Source organism: Oncorhynchus mykiss, chromosome 8 (assembly GCF_013265735.2).
Source record: "Oncorhynchus mykiss isolate Arlee chromosome 8, USDA_OmykA_1.1, whole genome shotgun sequence".
In the NCBI taxonomy this organism is placed as follows: Eukaryota; Metazoa; Chordata; class Actinopteri; order Salmoniformes; family Salmonidae; genus Oncorhynchus; species Oncorhynchus mykiss.
In genome coordinates, this window is record NC_048572.1 from 4,329,230 (window position 1) to 4,347,115 (window position 17,886).

The following is a 17,886-nucleotide window of genomic DNA, read 5'->3' on the forward strand; positions in this document are numbered from 1 at the left end:
AATCAAACCAATGTGATAGAAAAGTTAGGTAATAAACCAACCAATCAAACCAACGTGACAGAAAAGTTAGGTAAAAAACCAACCAATCAAACCAACGTGATAGAAAAGTTAGGTAAAAAACCAACCAATCAAACCAATGTGATAGAAAAGTTAGGTAATAAACCAACCAATCAAACCAATGTGATAGAAAAGTTAGGTAAAAAATCAACCAATCAAACCAACGTGATAGAAAAGTTAGGTAATAAACCAACCAATCAAACCAACGTGATAGAAAAGTTAGGTAAAAAACCAACCAATCAAACCAATGTGATAGAAAAGGCAGGTAAAAAACCAACCAATCAAACCAACGTGATAGAAAAGGTAGGTAAAAAACCAACCAATCAAACCAACGTGATAGAAAAGGCAGGTAAAAAACCAACCAATCAAACCAACGTGATAGAAAAGTTAGGTAAAAAAACCAACCAATCAAACCAACGTGATAGAAAAGGTAGGTAAAAAAATCAACCAATCAAACCAACGTGATAGAAAAGGCAGGTAAAAAACCAACCAATCAAACCAACGTGATAGAAATGTTAGGTAAAAAAATCAACCAATCAAACCAACGTGATAGAAAAGTTAGGTAAAAAATCAACCAATCAAACCAACGTGATAGAAAAGTTAGGTAAAAAAACCAACCAATCAAACCAACGTGATAGAAAAGGTAGGTAAAAAACCAACCAATCAAACCAACGTGATAGAAAAGTTAGGTAATAAACCAACCAATCAAACCAACGTGATAGAAAAGTTAGGTAAAAAAACCAACCAATCAAACCAACGTGATAGAAAAGGCAGGTAAAAAACCAACCAATCAAACCAACGTGATAGAAAAGTTAGGTAAAAAAACCAACCAATCAAACCAACGTGATAGAAAAGGCAGGTAAAAAACCAACCAATCAAACCAACGTGATAGAAAAGGTAGGTAAAAAACCAACCAATCAAACCAACGTGATAGAAAAGTTAGGTAAAAAAACAACCAATCAAACCAACGTGACAGAAAAGTTAGGTAAAAAAACCAACCAATCAAACCAACGTGATAGAAAAGTTAGGTAAAAAAACCAACCAATCAAACCAACGTGATAGAAAAGGCAGGTAAAAAACCAACCAATCAAACCAACGTGATAGAAAAGGTAGGTAAAAAACCAACCAATCAAACCAACGTGATAGAAAAGTTAGGTAAAAAAACCAACCAATCAAACCAACGTGATAGAAAAGTTAGGTAATAAACCAACCAATCAAACCAACGTGATAGAAAAGGTAGGTAAAAAACCAACCAATCAAACCAACGTGATAGAAAAGGCAGGTAAAAAAACAACCAATCAAACCAACGTGATAGAAAAGGCAGGTAAAAAACCAACCAATCAAACCAACGTGATAGAAAAGTTAGGTAAAAAAACCAACCAATCAAACCAACGTGATAGAAAAGGCAGGTAAAAAACCAACCAATCAAACCAACGTGATAGAAAAGGTAGGTAAAAAACCTACCAATCAAACCAACGTGATAGAAAAGTTAGGTAAAAAAACAACCAATCAAACCAACGTGATAGAAAAGTTAGGTAATAAACCAACCAATCAAACCAACGTGATAGAAAAGGTAGGTAAAAAACCAACCAATCAAACCAACGTGATAGAAAAGGCAGGTAAAAAACCAACCAATCAAACCAACGTGATAGAAAAGGTAGGCAAAAAACCAACCAATCAAACCAACGTGATAGAAAAGTTAGGTAAAATATCAACCAATCAAACCAATGTGATAGAAAAGTTAGGTAAAAAAACAACCAATCAAACCAACGTGATAGAAAAGGTAGGTAAAAAACCAACCAATCAAACCAACGTGATAGAAAAGTTAGGTAAAAAAACCAACCAATCAAACCAACGTGACAGAAAAGTTAGGTAAAAAAACAACCAATCAAACCAACGTGATAGAAAAGGTAGGTAAATGAAGGTTGCTACCAACAAACGTATAAATGTAAGTACTTACTCTAGTAACTCAAAGTTGGACTTCTTCTCCAAACCTTTAGCGTTCATGTCTTTATAAAACCTCCTGAGGACCAAGCAGAAAAACACCGTTTTATTTTTAACCGACTCAGTGATGTTTCCCGGCTTTTAAATGATTCATATATTTTTAAAGATCCTATTAAAATGTTCTGTATGGTGGAGGAAAAGCTTATAAGCGTTTCACTGTAATCGTTTACACCCATTGTATTCTGTCATGTGACAAATAAACGTGAATTTGAATTGATTTGGAACAACGTGACATACAAGGCTCTACTACGGACAAACCCACTGTGACGTGGATGACGTCTACACATTAACAAGAGGATACATAAGGAAACTCACCTGATCTCCAGACAGCCCAGCTGCAGGGCCATCCCATCACTGACCTTACTGGCATGGTACTGCATGTAGTCACTACGCACCTAACACAGACCCAAGATGGCATAGAGAGACCACATGTACTGTTGTTAACGGGTTAGAGTTAGTTACGCTGCATTTCATCTTTGACCTTACTGGCATGGTACTGCATGTAATCAGCACGCACCTAACACAGGCAATATCGAGAGAACACGTTCATTGTTATCTACATGTAGTCACTATACACCTAACACAGGCAATATCGAGAGAACATGTTCATTGTTATCTACATGTAGTCACTATACACCTAACACAGGAAATATCGAGAGAACATGTTCATTGTTATCTACATGTAGTCACTATACACCTAACACAGGCAATATCGAGAGAACACGTAATTAACTGTTGAAGTCACTCAGCCTGGTCTCATAGTCTAGACGTAGTATAGTACATGTAAATCCGGGACACTCAAATTAGTATGGTATGTTATGTTTGCTGTTAATATATAAAGACAGATGGTTACTTAAGGCTTAAACCAAAGTAGGGTGGTTGGTTGGGTTAGATGGGTGGGCGTATAACGTGAACGTCTAGCAACCCAAAAGGTCCCATCAGGGACAACTTTATATAATTAGCAATTTTTCAACTACTTACTACTTTCTAGCTACTTTGCAACCACTTAGCATGTCAGCTAACCCTTCCCCTAACTATAACCTTAACCTTTCAATCTAACTCCTTAACTTAGGAGTTAGATTAAACCTAGCTAAACCTAGCTAATGTTAGCCAGCTAGCTAACATTAGCCACCTAGCTAAAATTCATAACATATCCATTTTTGCTAATTCTTTAACATATAATAGAAAGTGTAAGTTGTAACGTATCATATGAAATGGGTGACGGACATTCACAAATGAAAACATACCATACGTAGCATGTAATATTAAACCGAGTGAATCGGATTTACTTACACAATGGTAAGAAGTGCTCTGAGACTAGGTTGTGTAACTATGCATCTACAGTATTACCACAAGTTCAATACAACAGACAACAGAAAACAGTGAATTATCGCAGACGACGAAGTTCTGGAAATTAGTCATGTGTTCTCTACGTAGTCAGAGTATTAATGTGTTCTCTACATAGTCAGAGTGGTAATGTGTTCTCTACATAGTCAGAGTATTAATGTGTTCTCTACATAGTCAGAGTATTAATGTGGTCTCTACATAGTCAGAGTATTAATGTGGTCTCTACATAGTCATAGTATGAATGTGTTCTCTACATAGTCAGAGTGGTAATGTGTTATCTACATAGGCAGAGTATTAATGTGGTCTCTACATAGTCGGAGTATTAATGCGTTCTCTACATAGGGTATTAATGTGTTCTCTACATAGTCAGAGTACTAATGTGTTCTCTACATAGTCAGAGTATTAATGTGTTCTCTACATAGTCAGAGTGGTAATGTGTTATCTACATAGTCAGAGTATTAATGTGTTCTCTACATAGAGTACTAATGTGTTCTCTACATAGTCAGATTATTAATGTGTTCTCTACATAGTCAGAGTGGTAATGTGTTCTCTACATAGTCAGAGTATTAATGTGTTCTCTACATAGAGTATTAATGTGTTCTCTACATAGTCAGAGTGGTAATGTGTTCTCTACATAGTCAGAGTATTAATGTGTGCTCTACATAGAGTATTAATGTGTTCTCTACATAGTCAGAGTACTAATGTGTTCTCAACATATTCAGAGTATTAATGTGTTCTCTACATAGTCAGAGTGGTAATGTGTTCTCTACATAGTCAGAGTATTAATGTGTTCTCTACATAGGGTATTAATGTGTTCTCTACATAGTCAGAGTGGTAATGTGTTCTCTACATAGTCAGAGTATTAATGTGTTCTCTACATAGAGTATTAATGTGTTCTCTACATAGTCAGAGTGGTAATGTGTTCTCTACATAGTCAGAGTATTAATGTGTTCTCTACATAGTCAGAGTGGTAATGTGTTCTCTACATAGTCAGAGTGGTAATGTGTTCTCTACATAGTCAGAGTGGTAATGTGTTCTCTACATAGTCAGAGTATTAATGTGTTCTCTACATAGTCAGAGTATTAATGGGTTCTCTACATAGTCAGAGTATTAATGTGTTCTCTACATAGAGTACTAATGTGTTCTCTACATAGTCAGATTATGAATGTGTTCTCTACATAGAGTACTAATGTGTTCTCTACATAGTCAGAATATTAATGTGTTCTCTACATAGTCAGAGTAATAATGTGTTCTCTACATAGAGTACTAACTAATGTGTTCTCTACATAGAGTACTAATGTGGTCTCTACATAGTCAGAATATTACTGTGTTCTCTACATAGTCAGAGTACTAATGTGTTCTCTACATAGAGCACTAATGTGTTCTCTACATAGAGTACTAATGTGTTCTCTACATAGAGTATTAATGTGTTCTCTACATAGAGTATTAATGTGTTCTCTACATAGTCAGAGTAGTAATGTGTTCTCTACTTAGTCAGAGTAGTAATGTGTTCTCTACATAGTCAGAGTAGTAATGTGTTCTCTACATAGTCAGAGTATTAATGTGTTCTCTACATAGAGCACTAATGTGTTCTCTACATAGTCAGAGTATTAATGTGTTCTCTACATAGAGTACTAATGTGTTCTCTATATAGAGTACTAATGTGTTCTCTACATAGTCAGAGTACTGCTTGCTGCCTACTGTACCTGTTGATAGAAATACAGCAGTGTAGTACTGTCTTCTTTAAACTTTTCCAGGAAGTTGACTGGAATGTAGCGGACTCTCAGGTCATACCTGTGGAGAGATGAAAATAACCATACTTCAGAGTAGCAGTCTTCAACTGATGAACGTACCTCTGCTTTAGAGTAGCAGTATTTAACTGATGAACGTACCCATATTTTAGACTAGGAGTCTACAACTGATGAACAATCCATATTTTAGACTAGGAGTCTACAACTGATGAGCGTACCCATATTTTAGACTAGAAGTCTACAACTGATGAACTACCCATATTTTAGACTAGGAGTCTACAACTGATGAGCGTACCCATATTTTAGACTAGGAGTCTACAACTGATGAACTACCCATATTTTAGAGTAGAAATTCTTCAACCTTTTCTTGGTCAGGGACCCGGTCCCAGGCGAACCCAAAGCACCACCCCAACACTGTATATTTTACAGTGGAGGTTGAAGCAGAAACAAACTCCTTTGTCTGCGACTCTTTCGTCTCGTGGCTCCATGAAGAAACTTCCTTTAAACTCATTTAAACAAGGCTGTCGTACATTGGTTCACTTATGCCCTGAAATAAATGTGTTCATATGAGCAGGAATATTGTATATACATTTGTTCATATGGGCAGAATATTGGAAGGCCAAACCGGAAACCCATGGTCCTCATTATACATTAGCAAAAATAAATAATTGCATGTATTGTGTTGTCATCAGGTGAATGATAAGGGCAAGGAGAAATAATTAACATACGTCTCCCCTTCTCCACCTCCTCAATCCGTGTCCCACTCCTCCTCCTCCTCCCTGTCCCACTCCTCCTCCATCCCTGTCCCACTCCTCCTCCACCCTGTCCCACTCCTCCTCTGCCACCCCTGTCCCACTCCTCCTCCTCCACCCTGTCCCACTCCTCCTCCCTGTCCCACTCCTCCTCCAGCCCTGTCCCACTCCTCCTCCAGCCCTGTCCCACTCCTCCTCCAGCCCTGTCCCACTCCTCCACTCTGTCCCACTCCTCCCCCCTGTCCCACTCCTCCTCCAGCCCTGTCCCACTCCTCCTCCAGCCCTGTCCCACTCCTCCTCCTCCACCCTGTCCCACTCCTCCTCCTCCACCCCTGTCCCACTCCTCCTCCTCCTCCCCTGTCCCACTCCTCCTCCACCCCTGTCCCACTCCTCCTCCACCCTGTCCCACTCCTCCTCCTCCTCCTCCACCCTGTCCCACTCCTCCTCCTCCACCCTGTCCCACTCCTCCACCCTGTCCCACTCCTCCTCCCTGTCCCACTCCTCCTCCAGCCCTGTCCCACTCCTCCTCCTCCACCCTGTCCCACTCCTCCTCCTCCATCCCTGTCCCACTCCTCCTCCTCCTCCACCCCTGTCCCACTCCTCCTCCATCCCTGTCCCACTCCTCCATCCACCCCGGCCCACTCCTCCATCCACCCCTGTCCCACTCGTCCTCCACCCCTGTCCCATCCCTCCACCCCTCCTCTCACCTCCACTCTGCCTCCACGTGATGACTCTCATAGCGTTGCTCCACCTCCCCCACGGTCAGGTCTGGATGGAGCCAGTGGAGCTCGTCTGACTTGAGGTGCTTCAGCAGCAGACCATAGCAGCCTTTATACTGGATGTTAGGTCCCAGTCTACCACTGGTCAGGATAGACTGGACTATAGCCTGGGGGAGAGAGACCAGTATGAAGATAGTCACAGTTATTAAAATGATACCACTGGTCAGGATAGACTGTACTATAGCCTGGAGGAGAGAGACCAGTCTGGAGACCGTCACAGTTAAAAGGATACCACTGGTCAGGATAGACTGGACTATAGCCTGGAGGAGAGAGACCAGTCTGGAGACCGTCACAGTTAAAAGGATACCACTGGTCAGGATAGACTGGACTATAGCCTGGAGGAGAGAGACCAGTCTGAAGACCGTCACAGTTAAAAGGATACCACTGGTCAGGATAGACTGGACTATAGCCTGGAGGAGAGAGACCAGTCTGGAGACCGTCACAGTTAAAAGGATACCACTGGTCAGGATAGACTGGACTATAGCCTGGAGGAGAGAGACCAGTCTGGAGACCGTCACAGTTAAAAGGATACCACTGGTCAGGATAGACTGGACTATAGCCTGGAGGAGAGAGACCAGTCTGGAGACCGTCACAGTTAAAAGGATACCACTGGTCAGGATAGACTGGACTATAGCCTGGAGGAGAGAGACCAGTCTGGAGACCGTCACAGTTAAAAGGATACCACTGGTCAGGATAGACTGGACTATAGCCTGGAGGAGAGAGACCAGTCTGAAGACCGTCACAGTTAAAAGGATACCACTGGTCAGGATAGACTGGACTATAGCCTGGAGGAGAGAGACCAGTCTGGAGACCGTCACAGTTAAAAGGATACCACTGGTCAGGACAGACTGGATGTTACAAACCCCTTTGGCATTGCAGTCTAGGGGGGGGGGGGGGATGAAAACGAGACCCGTAACATATCTCATACAAATCATAACAGTGAAAAGGAACAGTGAGAGCTAATAACATCAGACAACCCAACTTTACCGTCAAACACTGGGGTTTATTGTTCAAACACACGCTAATGAGGGGGGGAAAAGGGGCTGAGCAAGAAGGCCTACAAACCTGACTCAGTTACACCAGCTCCGGGGGGGAGGGGCTGAGCAAGGAGGCCTACAAACCTGACTCAGTTACACCAGCTCCGGGGTGGGAGGGGCTGAGCAAGGAGGCCTACAAACCTGACTCAGTTATACCAGCTCCGGGGGGGGGGGGGGAGGGGCTGAGCAAGGAGGCCTACAAACCTGACTCAGTTACACCAGCTCTGGGGGGGGAGGGCTCAGCAAGGAGGCCTACAAACCTGACTCAGTTACACCAGCTCCGGGGGGGAGGGGCTGAGCAAGGAGGCCTACAAACCTGACTCAGTTACACCAGCTCCGGGAGGGGAGGGGCTGAGCAAGGAGGCCTACAAACCTGACTCAGTTACACCAGCTCCGGGGGGAAGGGGCTGAGCAAGGAGGCCTACAAACCTGACTCAGTTACACCAGCTCCGGGGGGAGGGGCTGAGCAAGGAGGCCTACAAACCTGACCCAGTTACACCAGCTCCGGGGGGGGGAGGGGCTGAGCAAGGAGGCCTACAAACCTGACTCAGTTACACCAGCTCCGGGGGGAAGGGGCTGAGCAAGGAGGCCTACAAACCTGACTCAGTTACACCAGCTCCGGGAGGGGAGGGGCTGAGCAAGGAGGCCTACAAACCTGACTCAGTTACACCAGCTCCGGGAGGGGAGGGGCTGAGCAAGGAGGCCTACAAACCTGACTCAGTTACACCAGCTCCGGGGGGAAGGGGCTGAGCAAGGAGGCCTACAAACCTGACTCAGTTACACCAGCTCCGGGGGGGAGGGGCTGAGCAAGGAGGCCTACAAACCTGACTCAGTTACACCAGCTCCGGGGGGAGGGGCTGAGCAAGGAGGCCTACAAACCTGACCCAGTTACACCAGCTCCGGGGGGGGGGGGGGGGGGCTGAGCAAGGAGGCCTACAAACCTGACTCAGTTACACCAGCTCCGGGGGGGGGGGAGGGGCTGAGCAAGGAGGCCTACAAACCTGACTCAGTTACACCAGCTCCGGGGGGGGGGGGCTGAGCAAGGAGGCCTACAAACCTGACTCAGTTACACCATCTCCGGAGGGGAGGGGCTGAGCAAGGAGGCCTACAAACCTGACTCAGTTACACCAGCTCCGGGAGGGGAGGGGCTGAGCAAGGACGCCTACGGGTAATGTATGCCCATGGGCGACTGAGCTTGGTATCTATAGACTATAACTAAGAAACTAAGTGACGTCTGTGTAGAATTGACGATAAATAAATTATATGTCTTATTTCAAACAACTGCAGTTCAAATATCCATTTCCAACTCCCAAGGGGTTGTCCACACCATGAGCAGAAGCATACTTCCTTTCCTACAACAGATCCTCAATCAATGCATCCATCCTATCAATCAAAATGTCAATCAATCAACTCATCAACCAATAAATAAATCAATCAATCACCTGTATTTATGTATATTACATGAATGGATGTGTATCAAATGTATTTATGTACATCAAATGTATTTATGTACATCAAACGTATTTATGTGTATCAAATGTATTTATGTATATCAAATATATTTATGTATATTACATGTATTTATGTACATCAAATGTATTTATGTACATCAAATGTATTTATGTATATGGAATGTATGTATATATATATAAAATGTATATTACATGTATTTATATATATCAAATGTATTTATATACATAAAATGTATATTACATGTATTTATGTATATCAAATGTATATTACATGTATTTATGTACATCAAACGTATTCATGTGTATCAAATGTATTTATGTATAGTACATGTATTTATGTATATTACATGTATTTATGTGTTTCAAATGTATTTATGTACATTACATGTATTTATGTACATCAAATGTATTTATGTGTATCAAATGTATATTACATGTATTTATGTACATCAAACGTATTCATGTGTATCAAATGTATTTATGTATAGTACATGTATTTATGTATATTACATGTATTTATGTACATCAAATGTATTTATGTACATCAAATGTATTTATGTATATGGAATGTATGTATATATATATAAAATGTATATTACATGTATTTATATATATCAAATGTATTTATATACTTAAAATGTATATTACATGTATTTATGTATATCAAATGTATATTACATGTATTTATGTGTATCAAATGTATATTACATGTATTTATGTGTATCAAATGTTTTATGTACATCAAATGTATTTATGTACATCAAACGTATTTATGTACATCAAATGAATTTATGTATATTACATGTATTTATGTATATCAAATGTATTTATGTATATCAATTGTATTTATGTACATCAAACGTATTTATGTACATCAAATGAATTTATGTATATTACATGTATTTATGTATATCACATGTATTTATGTGTATCAAATGTATTTATGTACATCAAATGTATTTATGTACATCAAATGTATTTATGTATATTACATGTATTTATGTATATCACATGTATTTATGTGTATCAAATGTATTTATGTACATCAAATGTATTTATGTATATTACATGTATTTATGTATATCACATGTATTTATGTGTATCACATGTATTTATGTGTATCAAATGTATTTATGTACATCAAATGTATTTATGTATATTACATGTATTTATGTATATCACATGTATTTATGTGTATCAAATGTATTTATGTGTATCAAATGTATTTATGTACATCAAACGTATTTATGTACATCAAATGTATTTATGTATATCACATGTATTTATGTATATTACATGTATTTATGTGTATCAAATGTTTTATGTATATATATAACAGCTGGTCAAAGTGTAGTTAATCACCCTGATCTTCCAGGAGCTGTCACACTTGACCAGTTTGAAGTTTTTCCCCAGGGTGTTGTTGGTGGAAAAACAGACTTTGAGGATCTTGGTGGGTCCCCCCTCCCCGCTGAAGGGGCTCTGTTGTGGGCCGTCGTTGTGGCCGGGGCTGGGTAGCCTCCAGGACAGGGTGGTAGTGTCTCCCTGCATCACCTCGTACATTCTCACGGTAGAGAGAATGATAACGTCATACTGATGTCACACCTGGGGAGAGGGCGAGAGAGGGAGAGGGAGAGTGAAAGAGGAGGGGGGAGAGATAGAGGGATGGGGGGAGATAGAGGGAAAGAGGAGGGGGGAGAGAGAGAAAGAGGAGGGGGGAGAGAGAGAGGGAGAGAGAAAGAGAAGGGGTAGAGAGAGAAAGAGGAGGGGGGAGAGACAAAGAGGACGGGGGAGAGAGAGAAAGAGGGGGGAGAGAGAGAAAGAGGAGGGGGAGAGAAAGAGGAGGGGGAGGGAGAGGGAGAGAGAAAGAGGGGGAGAGAGAGAAAGAGGAGTAGGAGAGAGAGAAAGAGGGGGGAGAGAGAGAAAGAGGAGGGGGAGAGAAAGAGGAGGGGGAGGGAGAGGGAGAGAGAAAGAGGGGGAGAGAGAGAAAGAGGAGTAGGAGAGAGAGAAAGAGGAGGGGGAGAGAGAGAAAGAGGAGGGGGAGAGAGAGAAAGAGGAGGGAGAGAGAAAGAGGGGGGAGAGAGAGAGGGACAGGGGGGGGGTGTTATTGCCATCATCCCTAGTTTGAGACAGAGAGGGTGGTCAGTCAGAAAGATACCAGGTAACTTTCCCACTCTGGATCAATCCAGTCAAAACCCAGAACTTCAGTTCAGCCGTGACATGATTTATATAGTAATAATGCTATGCGGTGTACTGTAGTGTCAGATGTGGTTGTGACTCACTTTACAGTTGATTTACAGATGTGATCTACTGATATAGCCCAACATTCCTGTCTTTCACTTCATGTGAAGGCCTGTATTAGTCACAAGGTAAGCTCGCAGCGGCACGGCGTGTAGGCCCTACACACACCACGTTCAGTATCTATTCTACTGTAGCAGAGAACATAGTGCTATGTAGAACCATTTGTCTCAGTAGTAAAACACTCTGACAAAATGGTTCCCGATAGAACCCTTTCAGGTGAGATATAAAAAAATAAACTTTTTGGTTACTAATCGAGTAGCAACCTTTCAGAGGTTATAACAGTGGGGAGAACAAGTATTTGATACACTGCCGATTTTGCAGGTTTTCCTATTTACAAAGCATGTAGAGGTCTGTAAATGTTTATCATAGGTACACTTCAACTGTGAGAGACGGAATCTAAAACAAAAATCCAGAAAATCACATTGTATGATTTTTAAGTTAATTCATTTGCATCTTATTGCATGACATAAGTATTTGATACATCAGAAAAGCAGAACTTAATATTTGGTACAGAAACCTTTGTTTGCAATTACAGAGATCATATGTTTCCTGTTGTTCTTGGCCAGGTTTGCACACACTGCAGCAGGGATTTTGGCCCACTCCTCCAAACAGACCTTCTCCAGATCCTTCAGGTTTCGGGGCTGTCTCTGGGCAATACGGACTTTCAGCTCCCTCCAAAGATTTTCTATTGGTTTCAGGTCTGGAGACTGGCTAGGCCACTCCAGGACCTTGAGATGCTTCTTACGGAGCCACTCCTTAGTTGCCCTGGCTGTGTGTTTCAGGTAGTTGCCATTCTGGAAGACCCAGCCACGACCCATCTTCAATGCTCTTACTGAGGGAAGGATGTTGTTGGCCAAGATCTCGCGATACATGGCCCCATCCATCCTCCTCTCAATATGGTGCAGTCATCCTGTCCCCTTTGCAGAAAAGCATCCCCAAAGAATGATGTTTCCACCTCAATGCTTCACAGTTGGGATGGTGTTCTTGGGGTTGTACTCATCCTTCTTCTTCCTCCAAACACGGCGAGTGGAGTTTAGACCAAAAAGCTATATATTTGTCTCATCAGACCACATGACCTTCTCCCATTCCTCCTCTGGATCATCCAGATGGTCATTGGCAAACTTCAGACGGGCCTTGACATGCGCTGGTTTGAGCAGGGGGACCTTGCGTGTGCTGCAGGATTTTATTCCATGTTACTAATGGTTTTCTTTGAGACTGTGGTCCCAGCTCTCTTCAGGTCATTGACCAGGTCCTGCCATGTAGTTCTGGGCTGATCCCTCACCTTCCTCATGATCATTGATGCCCCACGAGGAGAGATCTTGCATGGAGCCCCAGACAGAAGGTGATTGACCGTCATCTTGAACTTCTTCCATTTTCGAATAATTGCGCCAACAGTTGTTGCCTTCTCACCAAGCTGCTTGCTTATTGTCCTGTAGCCCATCCCAGCCTTGTGCAGGTCTACAATTATATCCCTGATGTCCTTACACAGCTCTCTGGTCTTGGCCATTGTGGAGAGGTTGGAGTCTGTTTGATTGAGTGTGTGGACAGGTGTCTTTTATACAGGTAACGAGTTCAAACAGGTGCAGTTAATACAGGCAATGAGTGGAGAACAGGAGGGCTTCTTAAAGAAAAACTAACAGGTCTTTGAGAGACGGAATTCTTACTGGTTGGTAGGTGATCAAATACTTATGTCATGCAATAAAATGCAAATTCATTACTTAACAATCATACAATGTGATGTTCTGGATTTTTGTTTTAGATTACGTCTCTCACAGTTGAAGTGTACCTATGATAAAAATTACAGACCTCTACATGCTTTGTAAGTAGGAAAACCTGCAAAATCGGCAGTGGATCAAATACTTGTTCTCCCCACTGTATGTGGAACCAGAGGTTATATGTGGAACAAGAGGTTCTATGTAGAACAATAGGTTTTATGTGGAACCAGAGGTTCTATGTGGAACAAGAGGTTCTATTTAGAACAATAGGTTTTATGTGGAACCAGAGGTTCTATGTGGAACCAGAGGTTCTATTTAGAACAATAGGTTTTATGTGGAACCAGAGGTTCTATGTGGAACCAGAGGTTCTATATGGAGAGGTTCTATGTGGAACCAAAAAGGGTTCAATATGATCTGAAAAGAGGGTTCTCCTACTGGTGACATATGGTTGTATATGGCACTCTTAGTTTCTGAGCTCGTTCTGTATAAAAAAAGCAAAAAACATTCTTGGTTGATTTTCTTCAGAAATAATTTGGAAATATAAAGGTAACAAACAACATTGAACGACATTTCGAACCCCTGAAGTGTTGAACCTAAAGCCGTGCTTGACATAAACCAATGACAGTAACAACATGAACTTGTTTGACCACAAAGCTGTAAAGGATAAACACCAGAGAAATCCCCAGACCTTTAACAAGGCACTAGGAGTGAGAACAAAAAAGGAGTCTGTTTTCTTAGCTCTCTCAATAGTATGTTAAGCAACAAGCATACTTCACCCAGCTTCATTTTATGTGTGTTCTAAGGAATGGGGGGGACGGGGGGGGGGGGGGGTCAACACAGTAGAGAATTGTGATATTATTTTTGACGATATTTTATCGATTCAATGACTTTCTATGGAGAACACAAATGTTGTTAGGTAGTTAATGTTAGTTAGCGCTAGTCGGATGTACCTGCGCCAAAACTCTGAATTCTCTCCTTCTATAGCTTGGCCTGAATCTTATTTTCCAATGGTACCTCTCCTCCCACAAACAGAACCTCTACATTCTATATGTTCCTGCCACAAACAGAACCTCTATATTCTAGATATTCCTGCCACAAAGAGAACCTCTATATTCTATATGTTCTTGCCACAAACAGAACCTCTATATTCTAGATTTCCCTGCCACAAAGATAACCTCTATATTCTATATGTTCCTCCCACAAACAGAACCTCTATATTCTATATGTTCCTCCCACAAACATAACCTCTATATTCTATATGTTCCTGCCACAAACATAACCTCTATATTCTAGATGTTCCTGCCAAAAACATAACCTCTATATTCTAGATGTTCCTGCCACAAACAGAACCTCTATATTCTATATGTTCCTCCCACAAACAGAACCTCTATATTCTAAATTCAAGGCAAAAGAAACAGCTGCACATCTGAAAAATTAGGAATTTCCAAACTACCTGACTGATTAACTGACTAGCTGGCTGACTGACTGACTGACTGAATGGCTGACTGGCTGACTGGCTGACTGGCTGAATGACTAACTGACTGGCTGGCTGACTGACTGGCTGACTGACTAACTGACTGGCTGACTGGCTGACTGAATGACTAACTGACTGGCTGACTGGCAGACTGGCTGACTGGCTGACTGAATGACTAACTGACTGGCTGACTGACTGACTGACTAACTGACTGACTGGTTGACTGGTTGACTGGTTGACTGGCTGACTAACTAACTGACTGACTGACTGACTGACTAACTGACTGACTGACTGCCTGATTGACTAACTGACTAACTGACTGACTGACTGGTTGACTGGCAGACTGACTGACTGACTGTAAGTGTAAGTCAAAAGGAAAGTCAAACATATGCAAACAAAAGTACTCTCCAATAGTAGTAAGTAAAGCCCTACTTCTCTCACTTACAGTAGTAGTAAGGAAAGCCCTACTTCTCTCACTTACAGGAGTAGTAAGTAAAGCCCTACTTCACTCACTTACAGGAGTAGTAAGTAAAGCCCTACTTCTCTCACTTACAGTAGTAGTAAGTAAAGCCCTACTTCTCTCACTTACAGTAGTAGTAAGTAAAGCCCTACTTCTCTCACTTACAGTAGTAGTAAGTAAAGCCCTACTTCTCTCACTAACAGGAGTAGTAAGTAAAACCCTACTTCTCTCACTAGTAGTAGTAAATAAAGCCCTACTTCTCTCACTTATCTCACATTGAAGCATAAGAACCAGTAAGCACATTGTCAACATCTGCAGCTAACATACCTGGACGGGGCCTGGTCAATACACCTCACCAGAAAAACACCCCTATTATTGCTTGTTGTCGCAACTACACAGTACGCACCTTAGTATATCTTCCCATGTTAACATCTCTGTTATGTTATCGCTCCATAACTGAGGAACTGGTTTATGTCTGTCTGTCTGTTAAGTCTGTGGTGTCGTTGTGCAGAGCAGAGCTGGGTGTGTCTCTGGCTTTGTGTTCTCAGAGCTTCAGCTGTTGTTGGAGAGGGGTGCTGTTTTGTTAGCCTGAGGCTCTGAATTCCTCAACTAGGGCCCCGTGCATGTCTCTCACTCTGTGTGTGTGTGTGTGTGTGTGTGTGAGTGTGTGATGAGCCTGGGAGACACTCCCCACACTGTTGCTAAAAGCTAGCACCACCACCTGGGTGTGTGGGAAGGAGGGTTGGAGGGAGGGAGGTATGGAGGGAGGGAGAGAGGTATGGAGGGAGGTATGGAGGGAGAGAGGGAGGGTCTAGACGGGGCCGATATCTACATTCCTAATGCTCATGTGAGAGCTGAGATACATATTTAGGAATGGGTGAAAGCAGTGATAACTCAGCATTTCCCGTTCAATCATTTTCATGGAATTGTTCATGTTTCAGAGCGTTTCGATAATGAATAATTCTGTGAACGCAGAAAGATCAACATGGTCAGTTGCTAATAAAGTTGATCAGTTTGGGATGTTTTCTTTTTACAAAAGGAAAGCAGAGGTGCGTTTCCTGTCTTGCGTAACGGCACACCGTTCTCTATTAGTAGTTGAACTGGGGAAAAGTTGGGAACTTCTTAGTGTTTTCTTTCCGGAAATTAGACATGCAACTGTTGATGAAGCAAAAAATCCTTATAATAATTTTGGGGGGGTACTATCAGCCTCTCAAAATATCCCACATAGCTGCATTTGGGTTTTTGTGTTACGGTGCGTGAATGAGGACCCAAAAGCGAATCAACTTAAACAGAGCTTCTTTAATTAACAAACATAGGTAGGCTCAGATGGACCGGCAGATTCCGACAGGACAGGACAAGGTTACAGCAAACATGACGGCAGTCTGGTTCAGGCATGAATGACACAAACAAACAAGAATCCGACAAGGACAGGAGCAGAAACAGAGAGAGATATAGGGACCTAATCAGAGGGAAAAAGGGAACAGGTGGGGAACGGGGTGAATGGGTAGTTAGAGGAGACAAGGGACAGCTGGGGGAAAGCGGGGGAGAAAAGGTAACCTAACACGACCAGCAGAGGGAGACAGGGTGAAGGGAAAGGACAGAGACAAGACAACATGACAGTACATGACAGTACCCCCCCACTCACCGAGCGCCTCCTGGCGCACTCGAGGAGGAAACCTGGCGGCAACGGAGGAAATCATCAATCAGCGCACGGTCCAGCACGTCCCGAGAGGGAACCCAACTCCTCTCCTCAGGACCGTACCCCTCCCAGTCAACTAGGTACTGATGACCACGGCCCCGAGGACGCATGTCCAAGATTTTACGGACCCTGTAGATAGGTGCGCCCTCGACAAGGATGGGGGGGGGGGGGGGGAAGACGAGCGGGGGCGCGAAGAACGGGCTTAACACAGGAGACATGGAAGACCGGGTGGACGCGACGAAGATATCGCGGAAGAAGAAGTCGCACTGCGACAGGATTAATGACCTGAGAGATACGGAATGGACCAATGAACCGCGGGGTCAACTTGCGAGAAGCCGTCTTAAGGGGAAGGTTCTGAGTGGAGAGCCAAACTCTCTGACCGCGACAATATCTAGGGCTCTTCGTTCTACGCTTATTAGCAGCTCTCACAGTCTGCGCCCTATAACGGCAAAGTGCAGACCTGACCCTCTTCCAGGTGCGCTCGCAACGTTGGACAAAAGCCTGAGCGGAGGGGACGCTGGACTCGGCGAACTGAGATGAGAACAACGGAGGCTGGTACCCGAGGCTACTCTGAAAAGGAGATAGCCCGGTCGCAGACGAAGGAAGCGAGTTGTGGGCGTATTCTGCCCAGGGGAGCTGTTCTGACCAAGACGCAGGGTTGCGAAAAGAAAGACTGCGTAAGATGCGACCAATAGTCTGATTGGCCCGTTCTGCTTGACCGTTAGACTGGGGGTGAAAGCCGGAAGAGAGACTGACGGAAGCCCCAATCAAACGGCAAAACTCCCTCCAAAATTGAGACGTGAATTGCGGACCTCTGTCCGAAACGACGTCTGACGGAAGGCCATGAATTCTGAAAACATTCTCGATGATGATTTGTGCCGTCTCTTTAGCAGAAGGAAGCTTAGCAAGGGGAATGAAATGAGCCGCCTTAGAGAACCTATCGACAACCGTAAGAATAACAGTCTTCCCCGCTGACGAAGGCAGTCCGGTGACAAAATCTAAGGCGATGTGAGACCACGGTCGAGAGGGAATAGGAAGCGG

The 17,886-nt window shown here is 42.9% G+C and overlaps 1 protein-coding gene across 3 annotated transcripts in view; it reads right to left on the reverse strand.

The window, feature by feature from the left end:
- The window catches only part of LOC110529162 (protein-tyrosine kinase 2-beta), a 78,152-nt gene that overhangs the window by 49,225 nt on the left and 11,041 nt on the right, over positions 1-17,886 (reverse strand). For 2 of the 3 annotated variants that reach the window (XM_036984587.1, XM_036984589.1), the window contains exons 2-6: positions 10,562-10,801; positions 6,619-6,797; positions 5,115-5,202; positions 2,377-2,456; positions 2,018-2,080 (exon numbers count right to left, since the gene is read on the reverse strand). In XM_036984587.1, coding sequence (XP_036840482.1) covers positions 2,018-2,080; positions 2,377-2,456; positions 5,115-5,202; positions 6,619-6,797; positions 10,562-10,759 — 608 coding nt within the window. In that variant the 5' untranslated portion in view covers positions 10,760-10,801. Of the gene's footprint in view, positions 1-2,017; positions 2,081-2,376; positions 2,457-5,114; positions 5,203-6,618; positions 6,798-10,561; positions 10,802-15,552; positions 15,688-17,886 lie in introns of those variants that run through there. The other variant, XM_036984588.1, reaches the window with a different exon arrangement.